Source organism: Gymnodraco acuticeps, unplaced genomic scaffold (assembly GCF_902827175.1).
Source record: "Gymnodraco acuticeps unplaced genomic scaffold, fGymAcu1.1, whole genome shotgun sequence".
In the NCBI taxonomy this organism is placed as follows: Eukaryota; Metazoa; Chordata; class Actinopteri; order Perciformes; family Bathydraconidae; genus Gymnodraco; species Gymnodraco acuticeps.
This window is the reverse complement of record NW_022991031.1, coordinates 40027-59201: the sequence shown is the minus strand read 5'-3', so window position 1 is coordinate 59201 and position 19175 is coordinate 40027. Positions and strand designations below refer to the sequence as shown.

Below are 19175 nucleotides of genomic sequence, written 5' to 3'. Positions count from 1 at the left end.
ACATGCTGACTGCAGTGGGGTTTAAACCTGTGACCCCCTGATCCGAACACCAACGCACAACCCACTGCACCACACGCCTCCTATAATAAGTACCCTGTATCAAGATTGATGCAAAACAAGTGAAATTTGACCTTTTTAGAGAGGTTTAGAAAAAAACCCACCTCTGGGGTCATTTGGGTTTATTTACCATATCTCTGGAACCCATCGGTCGATTTTGGTGATTGACACCTCTTTTGAACTGTTAGAGCCAATAGAATCGAGAGGGAGTTCCTAAATCCATCTAAACATTACCATTGGTGAAAAGAGTGATGCGCAGCCAGGATGCCCAAAACCGGAAGCTGGGTTACAGCTCTCATACACTCTATATGAAAACTCAGTTTATTGACATAAATGTTATGATGGATTATCAGTAATCATTTCAAAGTGACACAGAGACATTGGATTTACCTTCAGCAGCGTTTATATGCGTTGTAATGCCATTGAACACAACTTTTGATCAGAAAACAGCAAAGGTAAGACGTATTTGCCATTTTGGCCGTAAAGTGAAGTTGTGTGTTGTCTTTGCTGGCTTTCGCTGCCGCGAGTTTTGGTCGCACAGTGATGATATGTATACCATTGGAATCTGTGGAATCTCAGCTTTTATATGATATCTAGTCTGTGCAGATCCGATGAAGTATACAATATTTCTACCGTGAGTTATGTGTTAAGTACGTTAGCACTCTTTCGCTTAGTGCTAATTCAGAGGCTCGGCGTTAGACTTGTGTTTTGTTTCGGTAAAAATGGTTCATATCGTCAGTTAGCTGAGTTTCTTCCCGTTAAGGCGAGACATGGCAGGCAAAAACATCGTTTTTCATGCACTGGTCAATTTTGAGATTTTGTGCTATTTGAATTCCATAACATGTTTTCTTTCAAGCTTATGGAAGAAAAACGTACAAAATACACATTTAGGTGTTTATTTTACTATAGTTTGTCTATTTGCGTCTGTAGATTTCTCCTAAATTCACCAAAAGTTAGCATTCTAACGTAACATAAAGTACCGCGACCGCTGTTTGCACCATGTCAACAGAGGTATCGCTGGAAAGCTGTGTCTCTCCTGCACAATCTCATCGGATCCAAATATGGTCATTTCCTTTGTATCAGCAACCAATCGTGAAAGTACAAAGGGGTCTTGAACCAAAAAACGAAATCTCATTGGCCGGTGTACATTTCTGACAACGTGATTCGTTCAGATGCGTGACGTGGTGTGCTAAAACACTTCCTGGTTTAGCTTTCGCTGGAAATTTAAATCTCAAAATGGCAAAAGAACGGCGAAAAAAACGTTCACAGAGAAGACGACAACAATTGCCACTTGCACGAAGCAAGGTTATACAAAAAACAAATGACCCTGAACATGAAATACCTTCACAGAGTGCGTTGAGGCGCAAGCTGTCATCCAAAGAACAGGAGGGTTTAGCTAGCGCCTCACTGCAATCTTTAAAGGTCGTTTTCTCAAAATGAGTTTATTCACCTATTCTGAGTGAGACATTTCAACTTCAGTAGCAAGTACATACACCAAACCTTCCAGTTATATTCCTATCAATATTATGAAGGCTTTTACAGAAGGGTTTGTTCATATATCATTCATAGCCTGAATTATACAACATTGTATACCTAAAAACATGGTGAAAATTGATATATTAGGGCAGTATTTTCTGATTTACTGTATAAAAAGAGATATCCAAAATAAAATTTAGATTCTAAAATGACTACAAAATGAAACAACAATTTTGAACCTGGCTTTATCCAATGTTCAGATTTGTGTTCCTGAAATGTATTAAAATATGCATATCATTTATGAGATTATGGCTCCTTTGCATATTTAAACATGCTATTTAATAAAAGTTGTAATACAAAAAACAACTGTCGTGATGTAAGTAATTAACTGGAGATATTTCTATCTGATATCTTTAAATGAAATGTTTTTCCCTATTCACCTGTAGTGTCTCACCTTACGTGTGTATGACACATTCATTGTTTGTTAAATGTTAAAGGTCACCTATCATGCTATTTTTAAGCAATAGCATAGGTCTCAGATATATACAAATATATAAAAAACATGTATATGAAGTGTTTTGCTCAAAATACCAAACAGATTACCCATTCTAGCCATGCACCATATCCCTCTATTTCACTTCCTGTTTCAAAAGTGCTGATTTGGGGTATAAAGCGTAAAAAATAAATACAATTGATTTAAAAAAAAAGGAGGGGGCTGAGCTCATGCGGGAGATTCTACCGGTGATGAAACGCCATATCATGGATTATCAAGGATTATTTCTGAAACAGTATGGAGCTCAAAGGCTTTCTCTCTTGCCGGTTATACCACAAGGTGAGTTCCTTTTTATTTCCTGCTTCCTCACACACATGCTCTCCAGTATAGGTCAGCTTTGAGTGTTAGCGATGCTAATGTAAACATGAACCGACCATATTACGTCCAAAACAGTCGGGCATTGTTTCTGATAGGGCCGTGGGTGTAAACCCAGCCTAAATTTCCGATATTACGTCATATCGGACGCAAATCTGAATCAGCTCCGTTGTAGCCCCCGTTTTTAGAGATTTGGGTACGGAGGAAAAGAGAGAGGGTTTTATTTTCTGACGCTGCGCGAGTTCCCCGACACACCGGGGACACATATTTATGTATGAAAGACATAAAAAAGTGCATTTTGCATGATAGGTCCCCTTTATGAAGCCCTCAGACGCTGTTTCTTGCAAGATGTTGCGGGAGCCCCGGCCCGCCTTTTTTTTTTCCTCATGAAACTGTGTCTCAGGGCTTCTTAACATTTAACAACCTATGTGTCATACCCACTTAACGGGAAGAAACTCAGCTAACTGAGCGGGAAAAAAAGCTAACGCACTTAGCACAGAACTCACGGTAGAAATACTTTATTACTTATCGGATCTGCACAAACAAGATATCAGCTATATAGCTGAGATTCCACAGATTCTAGAGGTATACGTTTCATCACTGTTCGACCAAAACTCGTGGCAGCTCAGGCAAACCCAGACAACACACGACGTAGCTTTACCAGGGCTTGACATCAGTGGTGAGCCCTCAGGGCCCTCTAGGCCCCCTGTGAGGGCCTAAGATATTCTAAAAAATAATATTTGAAAACATAAAAAAAAAAAAACGTTTATTTATTTATTTTTGTTACATTTTTCATTAGTTTTACCAAAATAACTTGATTTAATTGTATTTAAAATAAAATTTCCAAAGAAATAAATCCTTCGAATCTGCCTGTTCAGTTTCTGTTGGAATGTGAAGGGTTAAATGCCGTCTCTGTGAGTTATGTGAAGACGGGAGAACTTGTTGGTCCCTCTCTACATTCACAGAGGGCCCGCTATAGTAACTCAACGAGAGAGTAATGTCAAATGACAGTACAATTGACCAATCATATCTTCCCTCTAAATGGGCGGGCTTTATTTTCGCGGACTTTATGACCCGCTGTGAGGTCTATGCAAGTGGTGCAGTGACGCGTCCTAAAACCCGGAAGTAAGCTTCGCTCGGATTCCCTCGACAGAAAGCAACGGGATTTCTCCATAGGACTTTGGAAAATAGCTCGAAATAAGGTCTGTGGAAAACGAACCTGTTAGATAAATGCACGTTGTGTTCAGCCGGATAATATCCACATGTCTATCCTACTTTTATTATTTTTGAATCATAAATCTAAACGATAGATTTATGATCGATAGATTTATGATTAGCATAACTTCGTTCATGATGGCTCACTTCAGTGATAGTGATGACATTGTTGCGAAATTATTAACCGAGTAGTTACAATGATAAACTGGAGTGGCAAAGGATCAGCTGAATGACCCGCAAGTGCTTCATCCAAAAGGACAGGAGGATGGACTTTGTGTTTCAGTGAGTTGATCATCAAAGGTAGGCCTAAGTCATTTTCAATGTGGGCCGCCGTGCCGATTTAATTCATTTGTAATTGCTACTTGGCTGTGGGTGCCCTGTCATGATAGGTGTTTATACAGTATAAATGGTGTTGTTTTGTGTGGTAGAGGGTCGCTGTCAGTGGCGGCGCCAGGGTATGGCTGGGGTAGGCTATAGCCATACCAAGAAATGGCTTAGCCCTACCTTAGCCCGACCATGAAAAATTATGTTAAAGTAAGCATGTTGAAAACACGGATTGCGAAAATCTACAGGTCGTGTCCACAACACACAAACTGATCCTGAAGTGCACGTTACTGACGCAATATGGTTGAGACCATTCGGGCTTATGCTAGAGGGGTGTAAGGAATAGTCTAATGGCGCGTTTCCACTGCAGCGGGTAGCTCGCTTTAAGCGTGCCGAGCCGTGCGGGGCCCATTTTTGGTTGCGTTTCCACTTGGCCTAGTTTTGGCCCGGGGCTACTTTTTCACCTTTTTTCTGGCCCGACTAAATCGTGGTTCTAGGGCCAGGAACAACCAGGCTGAGTCGGGCTGAGTATGCTAAACTAGAGAGAGAATCGCTGGCAAGGGGGCTACAACTACAACAAGATGAACATATTTGACCGTGATTTAATTGTAATACACGTTTCAAAATGATGCCGAAGTAACAACATACTGATACCGGTTAGTAAAAACCATGAATTAATGCTTTGACAAGTCTGCAGACAGACGGCAGGCGAAAAACCCTTTTAAAATGCGTGTTTTCTAAATGGAGCTTGGCTAAGCTAACGTTATATATGCTCCGACCGTCCACACTCACAACAACGGCCTATACAGACATAAATAAACCAGCGACTGTATTCGCCATGACACAGGCAGTCTGTGGTTTGTACTTTGTACAACTTTTGTCTAGTTTCTGAACAGATATGAGGAGCTGTGTGCTCTGAGTGCTAAGAGCTAACGGCTGTGTTGTTTTTCTGGGGCTCTCATTTAAGATGACGTCACGGTTCCGCCTACACTGCGTTACTATAGTAACTGCCCCAGTTCCTAAACTGTAATGGAAGCGCAGCATTAAAGTGAGCCGGGCCTAATAAGGCCTAACCAAACTGAGCGAGGCCTGCAGTGGAAACGCGCCATAAGCAGTGGGGGAGTTTTATACACTAAAGGTATGAAAATTCTCTCGCGTTATAATATCAGCGCGGCCGCGGTCAGATCAAAATGCATCCGAATGCAATTTTGAATAGACCTACAGCCAATCAGAGCAATGAAACGTTGGGTCTGCTGCGTCATGCATTACTGAATCACGTTCACAGTGAAAAGTCTCCAAACTCGCGCCGAGTAAATTGCAGACAGACAGCAGAACTTCTAGGATTAATTGTATATTTCGGATGGATAGATTTGTTCTTAAACGCCCTCGCATTGAGGTACAACAAGTCGAACAGGCGCTTTAATGCAACCCTACAAGGATGGCTTCACGGATGTACACAGACTCATATGCATCTCCCTGACTCTGCGCTCTGCTGGCGGCGAACGCAGCTTCTCCTGTCTCCGTCGCATCAATAATTATCTAAGAAACAGCAGTGGTGATGCACGGAACAGCAACCTGGGCCTGCTGGCTAATGGCTATCAATAAGCAGAGGAGTAAGGCACTGGATGTCCAGCGTGTCATTGACATTTTCGCTTCCAACCACAACAACCGGCGGATCGTGCTGCTTTGAGAACGTCAATAGTGAGTTTTGAATATATTTTGTAATAATGGGTCATTTGAAAAAGTGGCCACCTGTTGTGTGCTGTGTCTGTCTCTCTCTGTTTACCTGTGTCTGTGTCTCTCTCTCTGTCTCTCCCTCACTCTCTCCCTCTCCGTGTCAATTATATATGCCAACTTTTCTTGTTTCTGCCGCTGCGTAGCATGCTGTAACAACGTGGAATTAGCAGAATAGGCTATTGTATTGTTTACTCACACCTGTTGCTCTCGATGTAATTTAGCTGATAAAAGCTAATAAAAGCCTCACGCGTGGCGTTTCACTGTCAATGGGTGCGATCGTGCGATATAGCGTGTATGTAATATTACATTAGGCTACAAATACTGACTTGAGCCCCACCACTGTATGGGTTAGCCCTACCATAGACTACCCAACAAAAATACTCTGGCGCCGCCACTGGTCGCTGTCATTGATGCGTTTTGCACCCCGGACCACTGTTTTGATATTCTGCTGAAGTCTACGTTGAGACGTAATATCTCTTCTTTTTTTTCGAGGGAAGGGGGGGTCAGAGGGCCTAGGTATAAAAGTCACGGCTCACCACTGTGTTTGAGTGATTTGATCATCAAAGGTAGGCCTACTGTAAGTCATTTTCAATGCGGGCCGCCGTGCCGACTTAATTCATTTGTAATTGTTACTTGGCTGTGGGTGCCCTGTCATGATAGGTGTTTATATAAATGGTGTTGTTTTGTGTGGTAGAGGGTCGCTGTCATTGATGCGTTTTGCACCCCTGGCCGCTGTTTTGATATTCCACAGAAGTATACGGTGTGACGTAATATCTCTTCTTTTTTTTCTCGAGGGAAGGGGGGTCAGAGGCTAGGTATAAAAGTCACGGCTCGCCACTGCTCGACATTATAAATGGCCCGCTGGCCCGGAAGCACTATTTAGACACCCCGAGCCAGCATAACGTACTTTCCACTTGCCCGCTCGGGCCACTAAAAATATTGTTTAAAAAAAATGTTTCCTGTGGTATTGGTATTTTGACTAGCAATTGTGTTAAATTGTTTAGTTTATTAACGCTACAACATAGCGTTTCGTGAGTCGCTTGTCGTTGTTGGGTGAAAACCAAACAGCTGTTTTCTGCAGAGCGCACCGTCACTACAGACTATCGCGCCACCTAACCATTCAGCCAAAATGTTTTTAATACCAGCGGTAACCGGCCAAGCGCCGGGCAAAAAACAATCTTCAAATAAAAGAAAGTCACCGGAGGAGTTAAAGGAGAGTGACAGGGAGCATGAGAAGAAGAGGGAGAGAACGTTTCAGCCAGCTTGATCGATGGAGTTGGCTTCTAGTGGTGCAGTGACGCATCCTAAAACCCTTTTATAATCTATCGATTAGATTTATGATTCAACATTTATAAAAGTAGGGTAGACATGTGGAGATTATCCGGCTGAACAAAACGTGCATTTATCAAACAGGTTTGTTTTCCACAGACCTTATTTCCAGCTATTTTCCAAAACCCTGTGGAGAAATCCCATTGCTTTTTGTCGAGGGAACCAGCAGCTTACTTCCTGGTTTTAGGGTGCGTCACTGGCTGCACCTCTCAATATGATGCCAATATAAACAAGGTCTTCTGTCGGCTCTAGTGCTGCGTACCGGTACGCCGAACCGGTACGCCGAACCGGTACGCCGAACCGGTACTGGACTTGTAAAAAGTTTCGGTTCAAGTCTGGTTAAAACCGGAACGTCGGGAACCGGTACTTGGACTCGCAAAAAAACTAGCACTTACGTATATTCTGGTGTCTGTGGTTATTTAAACATTCCCTGATAAACGTTATTCAGCGTCAATAAATGTCATTTCACCTTCGATTCACGGTTTGAAAACGTAGCATTTCGCCACATGCTAATGCTAACCGGAAGTGAATAATTTTCAGAATAAAAGTATTAAGTTAATAGTGTGAACTTCCGGTTTTTTCAGAATAAAACTGATTTAAATTAAATAGTGTATTTAATTCAAAATTACGCCATATCAACATTGATTTTAATTTCAAACAGTATGTACATCACTATGTATGTAGTATGTACTGTATAATGTACACATGTAGAGTTGTAGAAAATACATGGTGTACAGACAGTACAGTACACTCTGACTGTACAGTCACTACAGTGTAGCCTTTACTGTATAGTAGGTGTGTAACAGTGTAATGCGTATAGTCTACTCTACACTCTACCTTTCAGCAACGTTTTAGGGATTTAGGCTCAGTCAGCTCAAGGACTGTTTGGTTACTTTAGTTTGGTAAATTAAATAAATGTTTGAACTTTGTAGTAGTTCACTGTAGTTGCTGTCATAAGTCATTTGTAGACTAAGTGGACTTAGTAGACTAATTTGTACTTTGTAGAGAAATGTAGACACAAGTTGGAAGGGAGCACAATAAACCTGACGAGTTTGAATTTGAGTTGATTATGAGTTAATTTTCAATTGATAATTATCTCAAAATAAGTTCACTTTAGTTACTCACACAACTTGACACAAGCCATGGGTTCAGGTCCGGACTTATAAGTCCGGACCTGAACCTGAACCTCTGGACTTGAGTCCGGACCTGAACCTGAATGTGAGTCCAGGTACGCAGCACTAGTCGGCTCTGTACATCAATGCCGACCTATGCTGACAAGTGAGTGAAGAGTAGACAATATAAAGGTATTAGGGAAATGTCCCAGCAGTTTAGGATAATGAAGGATTTAATCTAATCTATAGCCATTACATTTCTAACTCCTGATGACAGGAAGGCAGAAAGTGCATTATACAAATAATAATACTCATAATAATAGCAGAATTTTTTTAACAATGACCACAATATCATTATTTTAATAAACCAAATATGAACAATTGAGGAAAATGAGGAAGAACTGATTGTTCAAATGTTGTAGTACAAGTAGTAATATAGTTAGTGCATAAATTACTATTGCAACAAATCTGTTAATTTTCTTCTTTTCTTTAGTCGATTTTTTTTGAACGAATGCTCCGGGCCAGTGACAATACAATTCCACCGGCCCGGAGGGCCAGTGGCTTTTTACCCTTAATGTCTACCCCTGTTTACGGAACAAAAACGGCAAATAGTCTTACCGTTGCTGTTTTTCTGACAAAAGTTGTGTTCAATGGCATTAAAACGATAAAAACGCAAACTGCGTGCGCATCACTCTAACTCCTCAATGTTAATGTGTAGGTGGATCTCCCCTTTGATTCTATTGGCTCTAACGGTTCAAAAGAGATGTCAATCACCAAAATCGACCAATGGGTTCCAGAAACGGCAAATCCACCCAAATAACCCCAGAGGTGGGTTTTATTTAGCTAAACCTCTTTAAAAAGGTCAAATGTCACTTATTTTGCATCAATCTTGATACAGGGTACTTATTATATGTTATAGTTTGGATTCCTAAAGCTTTTAGTCAACTATCCAATCATTCAAATCAAGGGTGGTTTTCACTATAAGTAATATTTTTTTTGTTGGACGGACTCTATAATTTATGTTCAATCTGAATTTACTTTAAAATAAAAAATATCTATATTGATTCTGACTTTTCTACATCCAACTCACAGGTTTATCATTGCTTTGAGAACAAATATTATTAATTTACCCCTTTTAGAAGTGAAGTTATAGTCATTTGTTCTGGGAATGTCATTTTCGAGCCTGAGACCTGAAAAACAGGTTCAGGGGTTAACAGGTTAAGAAATTCTAATGGAGGGGGTTTCTTCCTTACTTGACCATGCTGCGCGCTCCGTCGGGGTCCATGGCGCTGACGGAGCCCACGGCCACGCCCACCGCAGCATCCTCCTTCACCTCCATCAGGTAGCTGGCTTTGTAGAACAGCGGCGGCTCGTCCACGTCTTCCACGCCGATCCGGACCGTGGCCATGTCTTTGGAGCCCGCCGACATGAAGCGGGGGTCCACCTGCGTGTTCTGGACCTGGATCTCCACAGTGTAGGACGGCTTCTTCTCGAAGTCCAGAGGCTGCAGAGGCTGCAGAGGAGGAAGAGGACGTTGGTACAGTGATTGGAGATAATCAGTGTGTTGTTACATTTAATAGTTAAATGAAACTCTTTTGTAAATACTAATTTGATCATTTTTGGTGTGGTTATTAAATAAAATGTGAGTAGTTGTTTATGCTTTTACTTTGAAGGCAGCTTCAGGCTCTGGGTTATTTGATATTTTTTGGAGATGAAGGAGTGATTGGGCAGTTTGTTCACTCTCTTTAAACGGGTTGTAAAACCTTATCCCGACGAAAACATTTGGAAACGGGTCAAATTGGACCGAAGGACAACAGGACGGTTAACAGACGATTTGAACTCTATGGGATATGTACAAGACAGCAGAATCCCAATTGTCAGGAACTCGACTAGCCTGTTATTCAAAAAGGATTTGCTATTACTTATTATGTAGCCACGTATAGCTGAGCCAAAAAAACATAAAGAGCATTTCTATACTCTACATTACTAGTAGTCGTGAACCCATTTTATTTGATAGCTGAGGAGTTGAGCGTCAAAGACAGGATGTATGGGATGTACAAATACATCTCTTTTCTTGTATCATGACTTTCAGAATGATAAAATAATGAAAAGAAGCGGCGCACGCTGCTAGAGGGAAAAATCTAACATTAATAAAAACTGATATAAAGCTGCTGACAGATTCAATCTGATGACAAATGATAATAGTTTCTCAAAAGTGCAAATAGTGTTGGAATGTGTTTCTCGACATCAGCTGGACAGTACTGCATGGTTGTTTGAAAGCAGAACAAAGGCTCATATCTAGCTCTACATGAGCTGCCTGCTTCCTTTAAGGAATCCTGGAAATTGTCCTCATCTCGTATCCTGCTGACACAGTATCATTACTTCTTTGTGGAAGCTGGCATACTTTTCTTAAGGTTGTGTCAGCAGGAAGAACAAAGAATTTCTATATATCAAATTTGATTGTACATCAGTAAACAGGCACTCTGTGAGGACACTGTGATAGAAAAAAGCCCAAGTCCTGCTGCAAAGACTAGGATTTGGAGGGGGGGGGGGGGGGTGAAGATGAATACGTTTAATTTGGTTTCTTTCATCTGTCAAGCATGCAGAGGCTTTGCATATTTAACAGTACGTGTAAAACAGACTACGTGGGCAGGATCCCTATGAGTAGAAAGAGTGGGATCTGTGAATCACTGCTTTACCATTTATTTTATTTAATGCCGTGAGAAAAATATCAAGATAATTAAAAGCCAGTCCATTTGAATGAGGGCATCAGGAAAGCTACATATCTCACAGTTTTTTTTACAAAAAGATGCCCTTTGACTTCATTCTGTGATATTTTCTCTGCTCTCTTTTAGGAGCTTTTGATATCTTATATAATATGCCATGTTTGGACTTATTTCTTCCTAGTTTATAATGTAATGTGAGTTGTGCCTCACCTTGCCGACGCTGATGACCCCGTCCTGGGTGTCCTTGTCGGTGGCGATGTCGAACATGTCCATGCCGTCCCCGCTGACGATGGTGAAAAACATCTCAGCGTTCTTCCCGATGTCTCTGTCGGTGGCTACGATTCTCCCGACTGAAGTACCGGACTTGGCCGACTCAGCAACTCTGAACTGGTAAATACCTAAGAAACAAACAAACAAACAGGAGTCAGCTGCATGATATAAGACTGCTGCTGCTTTAACGTGATGCTACTTATCAATGTTACTACTATTAGCCAATATATACAATTGCTTATTTCGGACTTCAACACACACAGTGGTGTGATACCTTTAATAAGGTCTGTGGTTAACACAAGCTGAAGAGATTTTTACATTTTGACAAAACAATTCAAAATCTATGTAAGGGCTAACAAGTGACTAAAAAAGACTACGAAACTTCATCACGCTGAACATTAGCCACCTTTAGCTTAGCGGTTGTGACGTGAAGTCATGTGATGATCTAGTTCGTTTATAGCCTAAAGTTAGATTTGTTTTCTTCTGCCGGTTGCATTTATTCTTCCAAAAATCATAAAGTGGTGTTAATACTGGAGATTACCCTGCTGAACATGTTTTATCATACACGTGTATTTCCCACAATATTTCTAAATCCAATGGAAAAATCTCATTGCTGTTTGTTGAGGAAGCTAACTTCAAGGTTGGCCTAAAAAACGACATCACTAATGACGTATATTCCACTCTACGGGATGAGAACACATCTGGGCCAGGCCTGCCTAAAAAACGATGTAGCCAGTGGTTCAGTGCAGAGCGCTGATCTGAGGACCAAAGGATGAACTTTTCTCAACTTTTGCTAAAGCAACTTCACATAAGCACATATTCCTGCTTCGGTTACTTTGTAACATGAATGCTGTGTCTCCACTGATAAAGTTATTGGCACTGTGTCAAAAAAAATTGGCACAGTCATGTTTGATTCAATCACCAGATAAATAAAGTGAAGCATTTTCTAATTCTACAGATAGCGATTCATAATGATTTCCATAACATTCTGGATTGGTGTGATGGCTGATAACAACTTGCACTGAAATGAAATTGTAATGTAATGTAATGTTAGTGCACCTTAAAATGCAATATCAGTTAAGGTGTAAGCTATATTTAGAATATTTTCCCTGCTCTACCTTGCTCTGAAGAGTTGCTTGTTAACTGCTGCCTCGATCACTTACGTATCCAAACTTTGGTGAATATGAAGTAACCCTTTAAAACATCCAAAACTTACAAATCCATCGGTATTCTGATGATTGATCCATTGCAAGTGGGTGCTAAAGAAATCTACCTCGATAAAAGTGTTGACATAAAACATCAGTCCACAGTACCAGACCTTTGATTGCTGGGTTTGCCCCCTAAAGGCTGCTGTGCTGCCGCTTCATTTGTTATTGCCCATTTGAGACTAATATGTGTGCGCCATTTATTCCAGTCTGTCAATAATACACTACCTTGACATTTGCTCATTGCTGATTTGTAACCACTGAGGAGGGTTTTTACACATTATACCACTCAAGGTTTCTAAAAATGTTCCTTTCGGGTGTTTGGGGCGATTTGTCCATTAAGCCAGCAGTTAGCACTTCTTGTCTAATGTTGCCCTCTGAGGCCCTTTTAGGAAGCTATTGTGATTAAGTGCAGCACAAATAAACCTGACTTTACACAGAAGCTAGAACATAACTCTGTGAGTAGAGACCAATTGGTATTGATCAAGAAGCCTATCAACCCACCTTTTCTATTCTAAAAAGACCAGCAGTAGCTCAGCCTGTAGGGACTTAGCTTGGGAACCGAAGAGTCGCTGGTTCAAGTCTTGATCAGACCAAAATAAAGAATACGGAGTATGGTCGGGTAGCTGGAGAGGTTTTCCTTTTGGCATTCTCCCAAACAAGTCATGTGTTGCTGCCTATACGTTTTCAGACCATATGTGTATAGGTATACGCATGTGAGTATATGTTCTGTGAGTACAATGACAGTGAAACACTTTATTCTCCTGAGGGGATCAATAAAGGGTCACGTTCTTCTTCTCTTCTTTTATATAATGTAGTACATTGACCTTCATGTTATTTTAACACACAATTATAGACGGATGTCAGAGCTGCACAGGTGACAAAATGCTCATTACACACCGATGGTTATAGGTATTTTGAGGATGGATGCAAACCCATGAAACCAAATAACATGGAGAAAGTTTGTTCTTCCTTGAAAAATAAATGACTGAATGAATGCTGAGTGAAGAAACTACATCTTAGTGTTGTCTGAACTTTTGAAATGAGGTGAGACAGGTAGACACCAGGAACAAAAGAAGCATTCTTGTTAATGCTGATGGAAGCCAGTCGCTGGAACAATGTCTCTCCAACAGACTGCTGACTTCATCATCATTTAAAAATGCATTTCAAATTTTTTTGTGATGAATGTCTTTGTTCTCTGGAATAAGCGCTAACATTGTGTTCTGCCATCAGTTTATTATGGCAGTTTGAGATGGCTGGGGCTAAGAGTGTTCCTCCTCGTCAGGAAAGCCCGGTTCTGCACACAAACACGCTAAATGAATGCACATGAGATGTCACTCTGCTGTACGAACCTGGGGCAGTTTCATATCAGAAAACTTTCCTTTACTCACAATGTGTGTGTGTGTGTGTGTGTGTGTGTGTGTGTGTGTGTGTGTGTGTGTGTGTGTGTGTGTGTGTGTGTGTGTGTGTGTGTGTGTGTGTGTGTGTGTACACTCCATCTAGTGGTGTGTATAAAACACTTGAGTGGGTAATTATATGCTGCTGTGACACAGCAGGCGTCACACACCCTGGCAGCTACACACTACTCAACCTGCCACTGTTTTGGTGTACTTATGTGTGTTTGTGTGCGTGTAGTCACAGACAGAGGGAGTGAGATAAAGGATGTGCTAATGTGTGTACACATATTATCACACTGCAACAGCTGCAGTTGCCACCACAAAAAAAAGAAGCATTTCACTTGCTTCATGGCACATACTTATGCACATATGCTTCTCTGCTAGCTTGCCAGCTGTCCACTGAAATGTCCACTGAAATGTCCACTTGAGAACCAGTTCTTTTTTTATTATATCCTAATAATTACCCATACTCAGTGGTCATTTTACCCTGCAAACATATATGCTCAAACTCAGAAACTGAGGCCACAAAAGGCTTTTTTTACTCTACTATTCCAATACTATTAGTAGTCTTTTTATATTTTTTAGCAAAAAAATCAAACCAACAAAAAAGAAAAGTGGGAGCCTGGAGGAGAAGCACATTTCATCTTCACTCAGTTTTCTCTCTTGGCTCAGACACTGACAGCGCTGATTGAAGACGTGGTGTGAAGTGAAATGACTAACACGTGTGTGTGTGTGTGTGTGTGTGTGTGTTTGTGTCTGTGCGTGCGTGCGTGCGTGCGTGCGTGTGTGTGTGTGTGTGTTCTCCACTTGTATAAGAGGCAATTCAGTGTGAAGGACAGGGTTTGGGGTTAAGGGACAGGAAACATTCAGGATATACATGTTGATGTGTCCTCATACTGGTAGAAGTACAGGCATGTGTGTGTGTTAAGTGTGGTGACCTAAACAGAACGATGGTGCCACGTGCAATCTGTTCAGCAGATCCGCGGCTGATTTTATTGTGCACCCTGAACTGGAGACACAAACAGTAAGTGAATGGGTGCTAATGCTGGGTGGAGAGGAGGAGGGAGAAAGTGACACTCTGATACAGAGAGCGTGATTGAGCCAGGCAGAGATGGAGAGGGAGGGGGAAAACAATTAGAAGATGAAGAGATGGATAAAGAAAGCCAGAGAGCCGGAGAACGAGGTTCTGCCTTCATGTCAATTTATAGGGATTAGACAAGAGAATGACGGATGTGATCGAGGCCGGCAGAGAAGTACTTTACTATTTTACACTGAAACACACACACTCACACTATAGGCAAATACAGCTTCTTGATAAAAAGCTGCCACACTTCCGCCAGCTGTTGCTGTATTCAAACTTCAACTGTACAGCAGCACACTAACTTTCTACAGATGTTACTGCTGCTGAGTGACACTAGTATACAACATATTGAGAATCATTTTCTTTAAATACATCTTATCCATGTTTCACCAAGAGGTTTTTTTTTTTTACTAGCAGAACAGAGCAAGATAATACAAATAGCGACAAGGCTAACGTAACATTTGACACCAAGTGTGTCTAACAATGAATTCAGTATTGGCTAGTGGCTCATGCTAGTTAGCACCCTTAGCGGTACCACTTTACAATAAGACTACCCTTATAAAGGATTAATAAAGAGTTTATAATTAGGTTATTAATTAGGTTGTAAACACTTTGTTAATCATTAAGAACCATTTATAAACCAGTTCTAACATAGTTTTCATACATCACCACAGGCTCACTATTTGGCAAGATGACGAAGCCTTATATTGGCTACCTTGCTTACTTCGTCTTCTTCATCAGCCAGCATCCTTGGTATCTGTTGTTCACTGAGTTGATTCTCCCCCTTCCATCTTGATGTTTCTTGGCATCTCTTTATGACCATTTATTTATGAGTTACTAACATGTATAATTGCCAAAAGGGAGCCTTGTAAAGTGTAAAACACATTCCCATTTATTAATGAGTTACAACCATTTATAATTTGTTTAAGTTATATTAAAGTTATGCATAAATTAGGGCGTGGTCACATGATTGACAGGTCATTCCAGTGACTGCTGTTGTTAGCTTTCTGTCTCTCTGCTAGCTGCTCCGTGAAGCTACAGGGGCTCTGCCTGCTCAGCTCATCCGGGGAACATTATTTGAACTCGGCCGTGTTTGTTGTGCTGGTGCTTTGTGGACGATTCTTCATGCTTAAATCGGACTATTGTGACTCACTCTGCGGTTAAAACAGACGGTGCATGAATGCGGTTTTGCGGTAAGTGAAATTCGAGTACTTTATTTATGTGTTGCTTATGTTTTTAGTCAGCTAACGTTAATAATAATAATAATAGATTTATTTTGTTAGCGCGTTTACAGGTGCTCAAAGACGCTTTACAGATATAGTGAAAAGAATAGAACAACAAATACATATATATATTTAAAGTTAAAGTCAAATAATACAAAAACAATCACACATTAAAAGCCAGATTGAAGAAGTGAGTTTTTGTGAGTTTTTTGAAGGTGGTGAGGTCAGTGCAGTCTCTGATGGGTTGGGGGAGTGAGTTCCAGAGGGAGGGGGCAGCGATGGAGAAGGCTCTGTCCCCCCAGGTCCGGTGATTGATGCGGGTGGGGATGGATAGGAGGTTGGCTTCTGATGAGCGGAGGCAGCGGGAAGGGGTGTGGTGGTGCAGCAGGTCTGTGAGGTAGGGGGGGGGGCCTAATTGTTGATTGCTGATTAATGAATGTTTAGGCTTGGGTTAGCATGTAGTAAGCAAGTGGTAGCTACATCTGTGCTAACGATGCTAATTGTAGCCCCCAAGTTCAAACATAATAGAGTGGTGCAGTGACGCGCCCTAAAGAAAAATCATAAATCTATCCATCATAAATCTATCGATTCGATTTATGATTATAAAATTATAAAATTAGGGTAGACATGTGGAGATTATTCCGACTGAACAAAACGTGATCCGTCTCGTAACTAGGGTTGGGAATCTAAACTCGGTTCCAGGTGAGAACCAATAAGAAAATGCCGGGTACCGGGTACCCATACAAAATAAACAATTTTGGTTCTGCTTAATGGTTCCTAAACACGGTAGACCCTGTATTCCACCGGGTCTGTCTGCTCCGTGGGGACCCAGTGGAATTCAGCGGCGGACTGGCCATCTGTGTGTTCTGGAGAATCACAGAACGGCCGTTCAGCGGGCCGTTGACGGCCGGCTCGGTACGCTGCGGCCGGCACCGCCCTTAATTTTTTTAAACGGCATCATGTAAGTTGCGCTGACAGGCGACAGAGGTCCACAGTTCGCAGCGAGGCTCCCCACGCCCTCCAGTGTCAGTGTCAGTTAAAGCTTAAAAGAATAAAGATATTTTTGTTATCTAAACGTTTGACCTCTTTCTTTTGCAATTTTGGAATCGAAACGGGGAATCGATAAGAACCGGAATCGATAAGCAGAGCCGGAATCGGAATCGATACATTTCAAACGATACCCATCCCTACTCGTAACCCTCTGAGACCCACGGGGCCGTATACGATCCCAAATATCACGTTGTGTTCAAAGCGTCATAACTTCTCAGCTGTTTCAGCCAGAGACATGCCGTGTTTATCCTCTTAAACTACAGAAACGGCAATTACATTACATGTCACTTGTTAGACGCTTTTATCCAAAGCTACTACATACATTCAGTACTGTGGACAATCCCCACAGGAGCAATTTGGGGTGAAGTGTCTTGCCCAGGGACACAATGACATGCTGAATGCAGTGGGACTCAAACTTGCTATCCCCTGATTCAAAGTTCAGCGCACTCAGTTCAGCGCACTATCCCACTGAGCCACAGCCTCCACAGTTCATTTGGCAATAAACAACTCTATTAAGTTTTTCATTGAGAGGCGTTTACTTAATTCGGTGAAACGGATGTGCGTAAAGTTTTTAAAGATGCGGATAGTCTCACCTTGATTCTGGCGCATTGCTTATCATTTTGTATGTTTTATAGATCTGTTCTCATCCACCATCTTTGTTTGTGATGTAAAGAGTGTAAGAGTCACGTTTCTGAATCGGACACTCTGAGTGGATGCAGTCACAGCCAATCGGAGTCTGATTCAGAGGGTTGCCTGTCAGTTCCGTTGTTATGTGTACTGAAACGAGAGCCGGTATAATTCCACGCGCGAAAACAAATTAAAAGTTGGAATACGTTATTTTAGTGTTTTGAAAGTAAACTGTGGTATGGCAAGGAAGTTTACTACAGCTGAGGCTTTGGAGCTGATCTTTCAAGGGGACGATGTCGATGAAAATTCAGACGAATCTTCTCAGCATGCCATGTGTGATTGTGAAAAGGAACTGCCATGATATATATCATATGTAGCCTTGACAAAAAAAAAGACAATTCCTGGCAAAAAAAAACGCCCATGGACACTGCCCAAAAGAATGGGCATAACTAATGAACAGAAGAAGTTAGAATCTTCTAATCAGTTCTGATACAATGATGATAAATGTGTTCAATTGTCTGTGTTGAATGTTTCTTTCAATGTTAAGGTTAGCAGTTCTTTTGAATGAAACAAGTAAATAATTCAAGCTCCGTTTAAAAAAAAAAAAAAAAGTTAATGGGCAGATATCCCATATTATATTATACGTCTCTAATGAGTGACATATATCATTAGCTGAGGTTGTGCTGATTTCTGGGATGTGTCAAACTTGATTATACTGTAAAGAAATGACAATTTATAAGGCAAAACACAAAAATATACAAAAACAGAAATGTCCTATGTGGGCCTCAGAGGGTTAAATGTGTGTCAACCACAGACCTTATTTCGAGCTATTGCATTGCTTTTTTGTCGTTGTTGTTTTTTTGTTTTTTTTGGAACCGGAAGAAGCTTACTTCCGGGTTTTAGGACGCGTCACTCCACCACTCTATTGAGAAGTGTTAAGCATTAAGTGGGATAATACTGTAGAACAAACGGCTTCTGTTTGAGGTTGGTAAAATAAGGTCATCCTTATAAGTTAGAGAGATATTTTATTAGATAGGTAACTTTATGCATTGATAAGGTTAATTTAAAGTTGCTATGATCGATTATGTAGACAAGCTAACGCCAAAGTACTGTTGAAGAGCGGCCTAGTGTATGTGAAATCAACCTCACAATAAGATGTGTGTATATTACAAATATTATTGTCAAATTTCAAGATGATTACTTAGATATCACAATATGGTTGGTTGAGCTGGAGTTCATTATTGAGCTTACACGTTAACGTCACAGTCATATCTGAATAACAAACCCAAACCTTGTTATTTTTATTAATTATATTACCAAATTGGTATCAAATAAATAGTAAGCATTGGTTAAAATTAAAGTAAATTAAAGTAAACAATTTTATTTTAGTATTTGTGTCTGGGAGAAGGTATTGTACCGAGTTCTGATGTTCGGCAGTTATTGACTGGGCTTTTTTGTACAAAAGAATACAAATAATT

General features: G+C 40.9%; 1 protein-coding gene across 1 annotated transcript in view; it reads right to left on the bottom strand.

Moving 5' to 3' along the window:
* The window catches only part of LOC117559695 (cadherin-6-like), a gene marked incomplete at its 5' end in the record, with an annotated part of 82701 nt that overhangs the window by 28669 nt on the left and 34857 nt on the right, over positions 1-19175 (bottom strand). Inside the window, 2 exon segments of the mRNA XM_034236371.1 lie at positions 9372-9631; positions 11055-11242. Coding sequence (XP_034092262.1) covers positions 9372-9631; positions 11055-11242 — 448 coding nt within the window.